This window comes from Microcaecilia unicolor, chromosome 14 (genome assembly GCF_901765095.1).
Source record: "Microcaecilia unicolor chromosome 14, aMicUni1.1, whole genome shotgun sequence".
In the NCBI taxonomy this organism is placed as follows: Eukaryota; Metazoa; Chordata; class Amphibia; order Gymnophiona; family Siphonopidae; genus Microcaecilia; species Microcaecilia unicolor.
The window spans coordinates 1,822,620-1,835,821 of record NC_044044.1 but is presented as its reverse complement, the minus strand read 5'-3'; the positions used below and the strand labels follow the sequence as shown (position 1 = coordinate 1,835,821).

Here is a 13,202-nt window from a genome sequence, read left to right as displayed (position 1 = left end):
CCTAAATGAATTTTTTTGCCTCAGTCTTTACTTATATATATATATTAGAAATGGCATTTAAACAAATCTCACTGAACATGAAAGATGTAACAGGCAAAATTACCCGGTCCTCAGAGTATGGAAAGAACTCAAAGGAAATTGCAGATCTACTATTAATCTGTAACTCGTCATTAAAATCAAGCACAGGACCTGAATATTGGAGGGTGGCCATCAATTTACAAAAAGAAAAGGGTTCCAGGAGCGACCACGAAGGACAGGTAAATGTGGGAGCTAGTGGACTCTAGCACCCGAATTTACCTTTGATCAACGGGCTGTAAAAGAACGAGGATCCCAAGAAATAGAAAGTATGAGGGAAGATTTTCAAGAGAGAATCTTAGAAGACATCCTCTGCAGAGCAGAAAAAAATCACATTATAACTGAAGCTGTCTCCTTTAATTTTTTTCTCAGCAGCAAGTCACACTAAGCTGCCCCACACACCAGAAGTGAAATCAAATTAGGCTGCTGCGACTTTAGGAGTATAGCTCTGTCACCCTCACTGAATCCTCAAAAGATGCTAACAGCCACTGCCAAACCTCAAAGATGCTACTGCCATGTGCCCCCCCCCCCCCATTTGAAAGGTGATAAGGGGAGAGAAGAGAATGCTGCAACTCTTCCTCCTCCCTCCCGCCCCCCCAGTTTAGCCTCTCTTGTCTCCCCCATTGCCGGCCTGGAGCAGCTGTGATCCTCGGCCAGACCCAGAGTGCTCTCCAGTACATTGCTCTGAGCACTTCTGGGTCTGCATCTGCCTCTTGCTTCTGCTTGCATTTAGTTTCAGCTGCTTAGGCATCTCACGGCTCTCTGGAGCAGCTGAAACTAAATTCAAGCAGCAAAGCTGGAGAGCACTCCGGGTCCAGCCAAGCTGCTCCAGATCAGTGATGGAGAGATGACAGAAGCTAAACGGTGGGGGGAAGGGGGGTAGATGACAGATTCTGCATAAGCAGAGGATCAGGGTGCTCAGGCTGGTGACTGGGAAAGGAGAGAGGCTGTACGACTGGGGGGTAGGGGATGAAAGGAAAAGAAGGAAAGGCTACACTAATGGAGGGGTGGTGAAAGGGAGAAAAGGAAAGGCTGAACTGCTGTGGGAGGTGAAAGAGAGAAAAATAAAGGCTATATTATGTAGGGGTGGGTGAAAGGGAGAGAGAAGAGGCAGCGTTTTTTCGTTTGTGCTGTATACTATATGTGAAATGCAGGGATGTTTTGGAAATTTTGCTTTTCATTTGACCTTGGCCTAGTTTTCAAAACACCCCTGCATTTTAGTCCATGTGATTAATCGCACAATTACAATTTGTAATTGATGTGCAGACCTACTAAAAACATGAACAGGCTCTGCTTCATTGAAAAACATTTCATAGAGGAAGTACGGGGGGGGGGGGGGGGGGGGGAGAGACAGACTGTGTTTTATAAACGGAAAGACTTCTTGACATTATAAAGTGTAAGAAAAGAGAGAGAAACATTGAGGGAAAGGCAGGTTCTGCTTTACATGGAGTTTCTGTGAGGAAGATGTCTCAAACAGATATAGATCCTTCTCGGAAGTTGGTCTTTCCAATCAGAACATTGATTAGGGTTGCATTTCCTTTTTTGCACTCCTGCTGTGCTTCTTTGATGATGTCACTCATTTTGCATTCCTCCTTCCATGTCAGTAGAAACCCTTTACCACCGAATCCTTCAGCAATAACATGGTAATCTGCATGAAAATTAAGAGAGTTCAGGTTACTATTAGAAGACAGATAAAAGAAATTAATCCTCAAATTAGAATTTATAAGCTGGAGGGCTGCACTAATCATTGTGGGGGTTATTCTATAAAGAAGGCTCTAACATTTTCATGGCACACTCATGCATAAATGCTGGAAATTCGGTGATGTGCATAACTTTCATGGCACGTACTTTGCCGGTGGGCATTCACAAGAGTGTCAAAACTTGAAAATATAGAGAGCACACATCTCAATAAAAGGTATAAGCGCACACAAAATATCTCCTCACTCGGTAAACATGTGCCTAGTAACTATTAACTTCTTTGTTAATTGTACAGCACTGCGCAACCCTGGTAGCGCTTTAGAAATGTTAAATAGTAGTAGTAGTATTTATTTGTTGCATTTGTACCCCACATTTTCCCACCTATTTGCAGGCTCAATGTGGCTTACATAGTACCGTCAAAAGCGTTTTCCCAGTCAGTGGATAACAAATACAAAGTTGTATAGTGATCGTATGAGGTATAAGTGGAAGGTCGGAATGAAGATTGCGTGATGTCCTGTTCGATCATAGTCATGCTGTGTTGGTAGGTGAAGAGGGTTACGTGGGGTCGTTGGGGTAGGCCTTTTTGAAGAGGTAGGTTTTTAGTGATTTCCTGAAGTTCAAGTGGCCGTGGATTGTTTTCACAGCTTTTGGGAGCCCATTCCATAGTTGTGTGCTTATGTAGGAGAAGCCGGCTGCGTTAAGTTGTTTTGTATTTCAGTCCTTTGCAATTTGGGTAGTGTAGGTTTAGGTAGGATCTTGATGATCTGACTTTGTTTCTTATTGGTAAGTCTACAAGGTCTGTCATGTATCCTGGGACTACGCCGTACATGATTTTGTGGACTAAGGTGCAGATTTTTAAGATGATCCGTTCTTTGATTGGGAGCCAATGCAACTTTTCTCGGAGGGGTTTGGCACTTCAAAGCGTGTTTTGCTGAAAATCAGCCTGGCTGCTGTATTTTGGGCAGTCTGGAGTTTTTTTTTATGAGTTGTTCTTTGCAGCCCGCGTAGATTCTATTGCAATAACCTGCATGGCTTAGGACCACTGATTGTATTAGGTATTGAAAAGTTGCTCTTGGGAAGAAAGGTTTTAATCGTTTGAGCTTCCACATTGAATAGAACATTTTCTTTGTTACAGAGTTTACTTGGCTCTCGAGGGTAAGGTTGCGATCGAGTGTGACACCGAGTATTTTCAAACTGTCTGAGGTAGGGAGTGTATGTCCTGGAGTATTTATGGTTGTGGGTTTGTATTTGTTATATGGAGAGGAGAGGATGAGGCAATGTGTTTTTTCAGTGTTCAGTTGGAATGAGTTTGCCCAGGAGTCCATGATGTTCAGACTATCGTTGATTTTGTTGGTTATTTCTGTCAGATCATGTCTGAAGGGGATGTATATTGTAACATCATCTGCGTAAATGAATGGGTTAAGGCCTCGGTTGGATAAGGACTGTGCCTGCCAGTGGAATCATCATCATGTTGAAGAGTATTGGTGATAATGGTGATCCCTGAGGTACTCCGCAGACTGCTTTCCACGGTGGTGATATGTTTGACTTTGATTTTACTTGATAAGTTCTGGTGGTCAGAAAGCCTTTGATCCAGTTAAGTACGTTTCCTTCAATCCCGAAGTGGCCTAGTATTCTTAGTAGTATGTTGTGGTTTACCATGTCGAATGCGCTCGACATGTCGAACTGGAGGAGAAGTATGCTTTTGCCTATGGCAATCTCCTACTTGAATTTGGCCAGGAGGGTGACTAGGACAGTTTCGGTGCTATGGTGGGATCAGAATCCTGATTGTGAATTACGTAGTATTGAGAACTTGTCCAGGTATTCTGTAAGCTGTTTAGTCACAAAGCTCTCCATCATTTTTACTTCTAATGGGATAGACGCAACTGGGCGGTAACTGGTGATATCGTTTGTGCTTTTCTTGGCGTCTTTTGGTATTGGGGTGAGTAGGATGTTGCCATGTTCCTCAGGGAAGAGACCTTGTTGTAACATGAAGTTTAGATGGGATGTAAGGTCTGCTATGAAGCAGTCTGGGGCAGACTTGAGTAGATAACTGGGACAAGTATCCAGTTTGCAGTGGGTCTTGGCGAACCTGTGAGTCGCTTGTGTAACTGATTCGGTGCTGAGGAGATTAAATGTTGCCCAAATGCGGTCAGTTGGGTATCCTTCGGAGGATGGGTCCAAATCGTTGAAGAAGATTTCGATGTTGGTATTGTGATGAGGAAGTGTGCTGCATAGTTTTATTATTTTTTCGTTAGTTAGCAAGTTTGTCTGCGGGTGGGATGTCTGTGTTGGTTGTGGTGATAGGGGTGGTGTCTAGTAACTTATTTACAAGTTGGAATAGTTTCTTCATATCTTTGTAGTCCGGTCCTAATTTGGTTTTGTAGTAGGACCTTTTGGTTTGTTTTATTGCGTATTTGTATTTTCTATGTATTTGTTTCCATGCGTTGAGTGTGTGTTCATCTTTTGTCTTTCTCCATACTCGTTCAAGTTTTCTAGATTGTGTTTTGAGTTTTTTTAGTTCATCATTGAACCAAGGTATAGTGTTTTGTCTTTTTGATATTTTTGTTTTTAAGGGTGCTATTTTGTTTAGTACGCTGTTGCATCTGCCATCCCAGTGGTTGAGATAAAGTATGGAATCAGTATATAGTCACCAGGGAGAGCGCTCCCGGTACAATCAAGAAACAAATGTCCACCAGCAACTTCTACTACTACTACTACTATTTAACATTTCTAGAGCGCTACTAGGGTTACGCAGCGCTGTACAATTTAACATAGAAGGACAGTCCCTGCTCAAAGAGCTTACAATCTAAAGGACAAATGTACAGTCAGTCAAGTAGGGGCAGTCAAATTGGGGCAGTCTAGATTTCCTGAAAGGTATAAAGGTTAGGTGCCGAAGGCAACATTGAAGAGGTGGGCTTTGAGCAAGGATTTGAAGATGGGTAGGGAGGGGGCTTGGCGTAGGGGCTCAGGAAGTTTATTCCAAGCATAGGGTGAGGCGAGGCAGAATGGGCGGAGTCTGGAGTTGGCGGTAGTGGAAAAGGGTACTGAGAGGAGGGATTTGTCCTGTGAGCGGAGGTTTCGGGCGGGGACGTAAGGGGAGATGAGGGTAGAGAGGTAATGAGGGGCTGCAGACTGAGTGCATTTGTAGGTAAGAAGGAGAAGCTTCAATCTTAAGGTTCCAACAGCAGCATTCACCTTCGATCTTAAACACATGTAAGCCACCTGAAAGTGTGTGGCAAATAGTCCCCTTTAAGCAGTAGGCTGCCAGCACCTACCAGGATTCAATACAGGATCACAGTCAGCTTCAGTCTGGGCCTTTTATCCAGTGCACAGTAAACAGTAGTTCAATTCCCAAGACAAACAGTTCATTCGGTTCATCATCCCAGTTAAATCACAAAGCAGCCTTTACCTTCACGAGGTTTCAATACTTTAGGGACTTCTCACACCCAAGGGATTTTCCCTGCAACTGCTTCTCTCTCACTTCTTCTTTCCTCCTGAACTGAACTCCTCTGGGACTCCTTCCCACCTGCCTAATCAATCCCTGGCTTCTGCTCTCACAACCAATCATTCTCCTTCCACTAGCTTCCCCCTCACCCATACCAGCTGAGTATATATATATATAGTGATAGTCACATCCGGGATATATATATATATATATATATATATATATATATATATATATATATATATATATATATATATATATATATATATATATATATATATATATATATATTGTGATAAGGAAGAGGCTGTCCTACCCTGGTTAGGCCCCTAGAGGGCGCTGACCCCCCTAAAATGTCCAGGGAGAAGGGCTAGGTGAGTCAAAAGGGAGCCAGAAAGGGGAGGTATAGCTGGAGCTCGCTAGGACCGGGGAGAGTCCTGGAGGAGGAAACAGGTGCAGCCGGTTATGGGCTGGGTCCTGTTTGCCATTAAACCCTTAATACCCCACCTGTGTGCTACAAGGGGGAGAGAGCTAGCAGTGGGAAGAAGAGAGCTGGTAGCTGAGGCAGCATTCCTCAGGGGAAATACTGGCTGAGCCCTTTTGGGACGAGAGGAGAACTGGTGTGCAAGGCAAGGAAGCTGGCTGGGGTAAGAAGGCCCTAGAGTGCCAGGCTAAGAACTATGTGTTCAAAGAGGTACTGTGTGTCCCAGGTGCAAAGACTGTGTTTAGAACAGTGAAGAGGTACAGGATGTCCCAGAGTGAATATTGAGAAGAGACTGGGTGTCTAAAGCGGTGTGCTACAAGGAGGGACTGGGTGTCCGGGACTGAGCTAGTACTGAGCCCAAATGCCAGTGGGAAAAGGCTCAGGAGGAAGGAATTGAGGGACATTGGACTGTGCAAGAAGTAATGTTTAAACTGGAAGATTGCACTGAGAGGAAGAAATAAAGTGGTTAAGCTGGAAGAACTGTTGAGCTTGTGAAAGTGTTTAAAGCTAAGAGAGGTGTGCCCCATGGGCTGGAATAAAGATTTGTATGGAAGAAATCCTGTTGATAAGACCTGACTCTGTTTGCTTTTTTTGAGAACCAGGTCACCCCGAGTAAGAAGGGGTAGGATCTGAATTTGCATAAAATCTGCATACTGAGAACCAGCTCACCCTGAGTGAAAGAGGGATCGGGGAGCCTGAGGTGGGAGCTTCACAATTCATCACAATAGCCTCATGTTTACAAAATATATATATATATATATATATATATCAGACACTTCTACCCACTGATAGGCTGGTGGCTAATATGCAGCTTTACCACAGGAAAATGCGTTAATTGGCTTCAGATCAAATTATTTGGGGACCTGAGAACCAGATTTGCCTCCCTATGTTGCATTAAATTTCTTGCACAGTTTTGTGATCTTTCCTTTTATGTTATCCCTGTGGCAAGCATGTCCTGGTCTGCTTTGGAGTAATTGAAGTAATACTTAAGTCTAGGCATTTTGGCATATTTCCTATGGTGTTGATGATTAAATTTGGGAACCACTTGTCTAGAACACTCAAGGGTCGATATTCTGGCAGATTGGATGGATCGTTCAGGTCTTTATCTGCCGTCATTTACTATGTTACTATGTTACATGGGCGGAGTCTGGGCAGGGTGCACACTTAGGAGTCCTTTTACTAAGCCGCGGTAAAAAGTGGCCTGTGGTAGTATAGGCGCGTGTATTAGGCACATGCCGGGCAAATTTTTACCGCATCTACAAAAAATGTTTTTGTTTTTTTTTAATGGAATGGGAAAAGGGCCTGCAGTAAAAATGAAACCAATGCGTGCCCAAAACTAGCCTGAGACCTTAACGCCACCCATTAATCTAGCGGTAAAGGCTCACACGCTACGTGTGGTGACTGGTTGGTACACACCAAATGCCGATTACCGCCGGAACCAGCGCACGTAGAGGAAATAATTGATCCAGGCATTATGGGCGTGCGCCAAATCTGAAATTACTGCAAGGAGGGCGCACTGGCCTGGCGGTAGTTTCATGTTGGCATGCACTGCACACATGCAGAGCCTACTGCAGCTTAGTAAAAGGGCCCCTTATACACATAACAGAGAATACCATAAGTTATGCATGTAGCTCCAGAATTTAGGTGTGAAGATCTACGGCTGGTGCTCATGCCTAAATGCATACATGCATATAAATACACTTGGCCATAAAATTCAATGAAGAAAAGTAGGTGCCTACTTTCCTTTATAGAACAGGCTCTAAACAGGTGCCCCTTTATAGAACTGCCCTCTATGGAGGTAATTCTCTGTTAGCCTATAAATAGGCATTGACAGGATGTTTGCCAGGAGCCTATTCTATAAAGAAACGTAGATTTCTACTTTCCTTTATACAATACTAGCCTAACAGCAAAAATACATACTTATAATTTAGGCATCAGTACTTACCATAGAGCTGGCATAACTGCATGTGTGTAAATACCAGAGATATGTGCATAACATAGTATTCTGTAACTTAACTTACATAATTATGAGTCCTGCCCATGCTTTGCCTACGTGTATGCTTACCTGTAAAATACACACTATATAAGATATGTACCATATTTACAGAAGAGTCCTTGGATAGAATTTTAGCATGTACGTGCAAATGTGCACACACACTTATATATTTGCCATTATTTTAATAAGTTAAATGTGTAATCAATATGCAAATTGTACTCCTGTCAAAATTCTGCACAACTGCATAGCATTCCCAAACCCCACAGAATTTCCCTTTTTCCCCACAGAATCTACTGTGGTAGTTAACCCAGGAATGCTGGCTGGCCCCCTGCCACCCCGCGAGCCTCAATAGGCTCTTCCCAGGCCCACCTTAACACCCCTGGTGGTCTAGTGGCCTCTGCAGGGACAGGAAAAAACCCCACTCTTTCCTGCCCGCTGTCACTGCTCTCTGGCCATTGCCGCTGCTTCTTTCTCCCTATAAAGAAAGACTACAGAGGCTAGGGCTTTTCAGCTTGGAGAAGAGACAGCTGAGGGAAGACATGATAGAGGTATATAAAATAATGAGTGGAGTGGAACAGGTGGATGTGAAGCATCTGTTCACGCTTTCCAAAAATACTAGGACTAGGGGGCAAGCGATGAAACTACAGTGTAGTACATTTAAAACAAATCAGAGAAAAATTTTCTTCACCCAACGCATAATTAAACTCTAGAATTCGTTGCCGGAGAACGTGGTGAAGGCGGTTAGCTTGACAGAGTTGAAAAAGGGGTTAGACGGTTTCCTTAAGGACAAGTCCATAAACCACTACTAAATGGACTTGGGAAAAATCCACAATTCCAGGAATAACGTGTAAAATGTTTGTACGTTTGGGAAGCTTGCCAGGTTCCCTTGGCCTGGATTGGCCGCTGTCGTGGACAGGATGCTGGGCTCGATGGACCCTTGGTCTCTTCCCAGTGTGGCATTACTTATGTACTAAAATAGCTGCTAAGACTTCAAGCGTTAATCTCATGAGGCTGCCACAAGATGTCTCGGCAGCCATTTTGAAGAAGTGGAGGGACAGGCCCAGAGCAACGCGGCAGCAGGCAGGAAAGAGTGGGGTTCTTTCCTACCCCCGAAGAGGCCACTGGACCACCAGGGATGTTAAGGTGGGCCTGGGTTGGGCCAACTGAGGCTTGGGGGGGGGGGGGCAGCCAACCAGAATTTGGATAGATTGTGGGGACCTCAAAAAGGTGTGGGCTCACCAGCCAGCCAGAATTTGGATGGAGTTAGTGGAGGGCTCAAAAAGGTGGGGCTCACCAGCCAGCCAGAATTGGAAGGAGTATGGATATTATGTGTGAGTGTCGAGGGGGGGGGGGGCCTGTAATATTTAAATTATGACAAATAAACTTGCAGAATTTGCAAATTTTGTGTGCAGAGTTTTGATTTTTTTTTTTTTTGGGGGGGGGGGGGGGGCACAGAATTCTGGCTGGAGTAAAGTTGTAGAATGTACTTTATATTCAATGTTTTTTAACTGATGATAAACAAAGAAATACAGCCATTCTCTTGCATAAACGAGGTTATACAATAATAAAGTACATCATCAATCTTTTGTTAATGTTTTCTCCCTCCACCCATGACCCTCCCTACCTCTTCCTGTCCATATGTATAAGCATTGAATTATTAATAAAGAACAGTAACATTATCGATTATACTATATGCAAAACTTAAACGAATAAATTACCATTTACGTGACTGAACTGATTTCTGTAGCAGGATGAGCTGATGCTGATTCTTAAATGATTAAGAGGTTGACACATTCTAGAACCCTATCACTTGTATCAAAAACTCATACAGCAGAATGTAAAAAATAGAATAATGAAGCAAGAAAATAGGAGATAAATAACAGATTCTGTTCCATATAGTACAGATCATCATCATTTAAGCCAGGGAATAACTGCAGAGAAAGAAAACAGGACAGAAATTGTCTGCAAATTTACTTATTTATAACATTTGCATCCCACATTTTCCCACTTATTTGCAGGCTCAATGTGGCTTACATAATTCCGCAAGTGGTGATTACCAGTTCCGGATAGTGAATGATACATACCTGTAGCAGGTGTTCTCCGAGGACAGCAGGCTGATTGTTCTCACGACTGGGTGACGTCCGCGGCAGCCCCCACCAACCGGAAAAAGCTTCGCGGGACGGTCGGCACGCAGGGCACGCCCACCGCGCATGCGCGGCCGTCTTCCCGCCCGTGCGCGACCGCTCCGCCAGTTGAATGACAAGCAATAAAATATATGAAACACAACTCCAAAGAGGAGGAGGGAGGGTAGGTGAGAACAATCAGCCTGCTGTCCTCGGAGAACACCTGCTACAGGTATGTATCATTCACTTTCTCCGAGGACAAGCAGGCTGCTTGTTCTCACGACTGGGGTATCCCTAGCTTTCAGGCTCACTCAAAACAAGAACCCAGGTCAATTGAACCTCGCAACGGCGAGGGTACAACAGAAATTGACCTACGAAGAACAACTAACTGAGAGTGCAGCCTGACCAGAATAAATTCGGGTCCTGGAGGGTGGAGTTGGATTTACACCCCAAACAGATTCTGCAGCACCGACTGCCCGAACCGACTGTCGCGTCGGGTATCCTGCTGGAGGCAGTAATGTGATGTGAATGTGTGGACAGATGACCACGCCGCAGCCTTGCAAATCTCTTCAATAGTGGCTGACTTCAAGTGGGCCACCAACGCTGCCATGGCTCTGACACTATGAGCCGTGACATGACCCTCAAGAGCCAGCCCAGCCTGGGCGTAAGTGAAGGAAATGCAATCTGCTAGCCAATTGGAGATGGTGCGTTTCCCGACAGCGACCCCTAGCCTGTTAGGGTCGAAAGAAATAAACAATTGGGCGGACTGTCTGTGGGGCTGTGTCCGCTCCAAGTAGAAGGCCAATGCTCTCTTGCAGTCCAATGTGTGCAACTGACGTTCAGCAGGGCGGGTATGCGGCCTGGGGAAGAATGTTGGCAAGACAATTGACTGGTTAAGATGGAACTCCGACACCACCTTCGGCAGGAACTTTGGGTGGGTGCGGAGCACTACTCTGTTGTGATGAAATTTGGTATATGGAGCATGGGCTACTAGGGCTTGAAGCTCACTGACCCTACGAGCTGAAGTAACTGCCACCAAGAACATGACCTTCCAGGTCAAGTACTTCAGATGGCAGGTATTCAGTGGCTCAAAAGGAGGTTTCATCAGCTGGGTGAGGACGACGTTGAGATCCCATGACACTGTAGGAGGCTTGATAGGGGGCTTTGACAAAAGCAAGCCTCTCATGAATCGAACTACTAAAGGCTCTCCAGAGATGGCTTTACCTTCCACACGATAATGGTAAGCACTAATCGCACTAAGGTGATTCCTTACTGAGTTGGTCTTGAGGCCAGACTCTGATAAGTGCAGAAGGTATTCAAGCAGGTTCTGTGCAGGACAAGAACGAGGTTCTAGGGCCTTGTTCTCACACCAAACGACAAACCTCCTCCACTTGAAAAAGTAACTCTTTTTAGTGGAATCCTTCCTAGAGGCAAGCAAGACACGGGAGACACCCTCAGACAGACCCAACGCAGCGAAGTCTACGCCCTCAACATCCAGGCCGTGAGAGCCAGGGATTGAAGGTTGGGGTGCAGCAACGCTCCGTCGTTCTGCGAGATGAGAGTCGGAAAACACTCCAATCTCCACGGTTCTTCGGAGGACAACTCCAGAAGAAGAGGAAACCAGATCTGACGGGGCCAAAAGGGCGCGATCAGAATCATGGTGCCGCGGTCTTGCTTGAGCTTCAGTAAGGTCTTCCCCACCAAAGGTATGGGAGGATAAGCATACAGGAGGCCGGTCCCCCAATGAAGGAGAAAGGCATCTGACGCTAGCCTGCCGTGTGCCTGGAGTCTGGAACAGAACAGAGGCAGCTTGTGGTTGGTCCGAGAGGCGAAAAGGTCCACCGAGGGGTGCCCCACTCTCGGAAGATCTTGCGTACCACTCTGGAATGGAGCGACCACTCGTGCGGTTGCATGACTCTGCTCAGTCTGTCGGCCAGACTGTTGTTTACGCCTGCCAGGTACGTGGCTTGGAGAAGCATGCCGAACCGGCACGCCCAACGCCACATCCCGACGGCTTCCTGACACAGGGGGCGAGATCCGGTGCCCCCCTGCTTGTTGACGTAATACATTGCAACCTGATTGTCTGTCCGAATTTGGATAATTTGGTAGGACAGCCGATCTCTGAAAGCCTTCAGTGCGTTCCAGATCGCTCGGAGCTCCAGGAGGTTGATCTGCAGATCCTTTTCCTGGAGGGACCACAGACCCTGGGTGTGAAGCCCATCGACATGAGCTCCCCACCCCAGGCGAGATGCATCCGTCGTCAGCACTTTCGTGGGCTGCGGAATTTGGAATGGACGTCCCAGGGTCAAATTGGTCCGGATGGTCCACCAGAGCAGTGAAGTGCGGCAACTGGTGGAGAGGCGGATGACATCTTCTAGATTCCCGGTGGCTTGAAACCACTGGGAAGCTAGGGTCCATTCAGCAGATCTCATGTGAAGACGAGCCATGGGAGTCACATGAACTGTGGAGGCCATATGACCCAGAAGTCTCAACATCTGCCGAGCTGTGATCTGCTGAGACGCTCTGGTCTGCGAAGCCAGGGACAGGAGGTTGTTGGCTCTCGCTTCGGGAAGGTAGGCCTGAGCCGTCTGGGCATTCAGCAGAGCTCCTATGAATTCCAGAGACTGTGTTGGCTGGAGATGGGACTTTGGGTAATTTATCACAAACCCCAGCAGCTCCAGAAGTCGAGTAGTGCATTGCATAGACCGGAGGGCTCCCGCCTCCGAGGTGTTCTTGACCAGCCAATCGTCGAGATATGGGAACACGTGCACTCCCAGCTTGCGTAGGTAGGCCGCTACCACCACGAGGCACTTTGTAAACACTCGTGGGGCAGAGGCGAGCCCAAAGGGCAGCACACAATACTGAAAGTGCCGTGCGCCCAGGCGGAATCTGAGATACTGTCTGTGAGCTGGCAGTATCGGGATGTGAGTGTATGCGTCCTTTAAATCCAGGGAACATAGCCAATCGTTTTTCTGAATCATTGGCAGAAGGGTGCCCAAGGAAAGCATCCTGAACTTTTCTTTGACCAGGAATTTGTTCAGGCCTCTCAGGTCTAGGATGGGACGCATCCCCCGTTTTCTTTTCCACAAGGAAGTACCTGGAATAGAATCCCTGCCCTTCCTGCCCGGGTGGTACGGGCTCGACCGCATTGGCGCTGAGAAGGGCGGAGAGTTCCTCTGCAAGTACCTGCTTGTGATGGGAGCTGAAAGATTGAGCTCCCGGAGGACAATTTGGTGGCAGGGAGGCCAAATTCAGGGCGTATCCGCACCGCACTATTTGGAGAACCCACTGGTCGGAGGTTATGAGAGGCCACCTTAGGTGAAAAAATCTTAACCTCCCCCCGACCGGCAGATCGTCCGGTACGGACACTTTGAGGGCGGC

The 13,202-nt window shown here is 46.3% G+C and overlaps 1 protein-coding gene across 4 annotated transcripts in view; it reads right to left on the bottom strand.

The window, feature by feature from the left end:
* Positions 1-1,422: 1,422 nt before the first annotated feature.
* The window catches only part of LOC115457896 (acetolactate synthase-like protein), a 226,003-nt gene continuing 214,223 nt past the window's right edge, over positions 1,423-13,202 (bottom strand). For all 4 annotated transcript variants that reach the window (XM_030187572.1, XM_030187574.1, XM_030187573.1 and 1 more), the window contains one exon: positions 1,423-1,723. In XM_030187572.1, the coding sequence (XP_030043432.1) occupies positions 1,545-1,723 (179 nt within the window). In that variant the 3' untranslated portion in view covers positions 1,423-1,544. The remainder of the gene's footprint in view (positions 1,724-13,202) is intronic.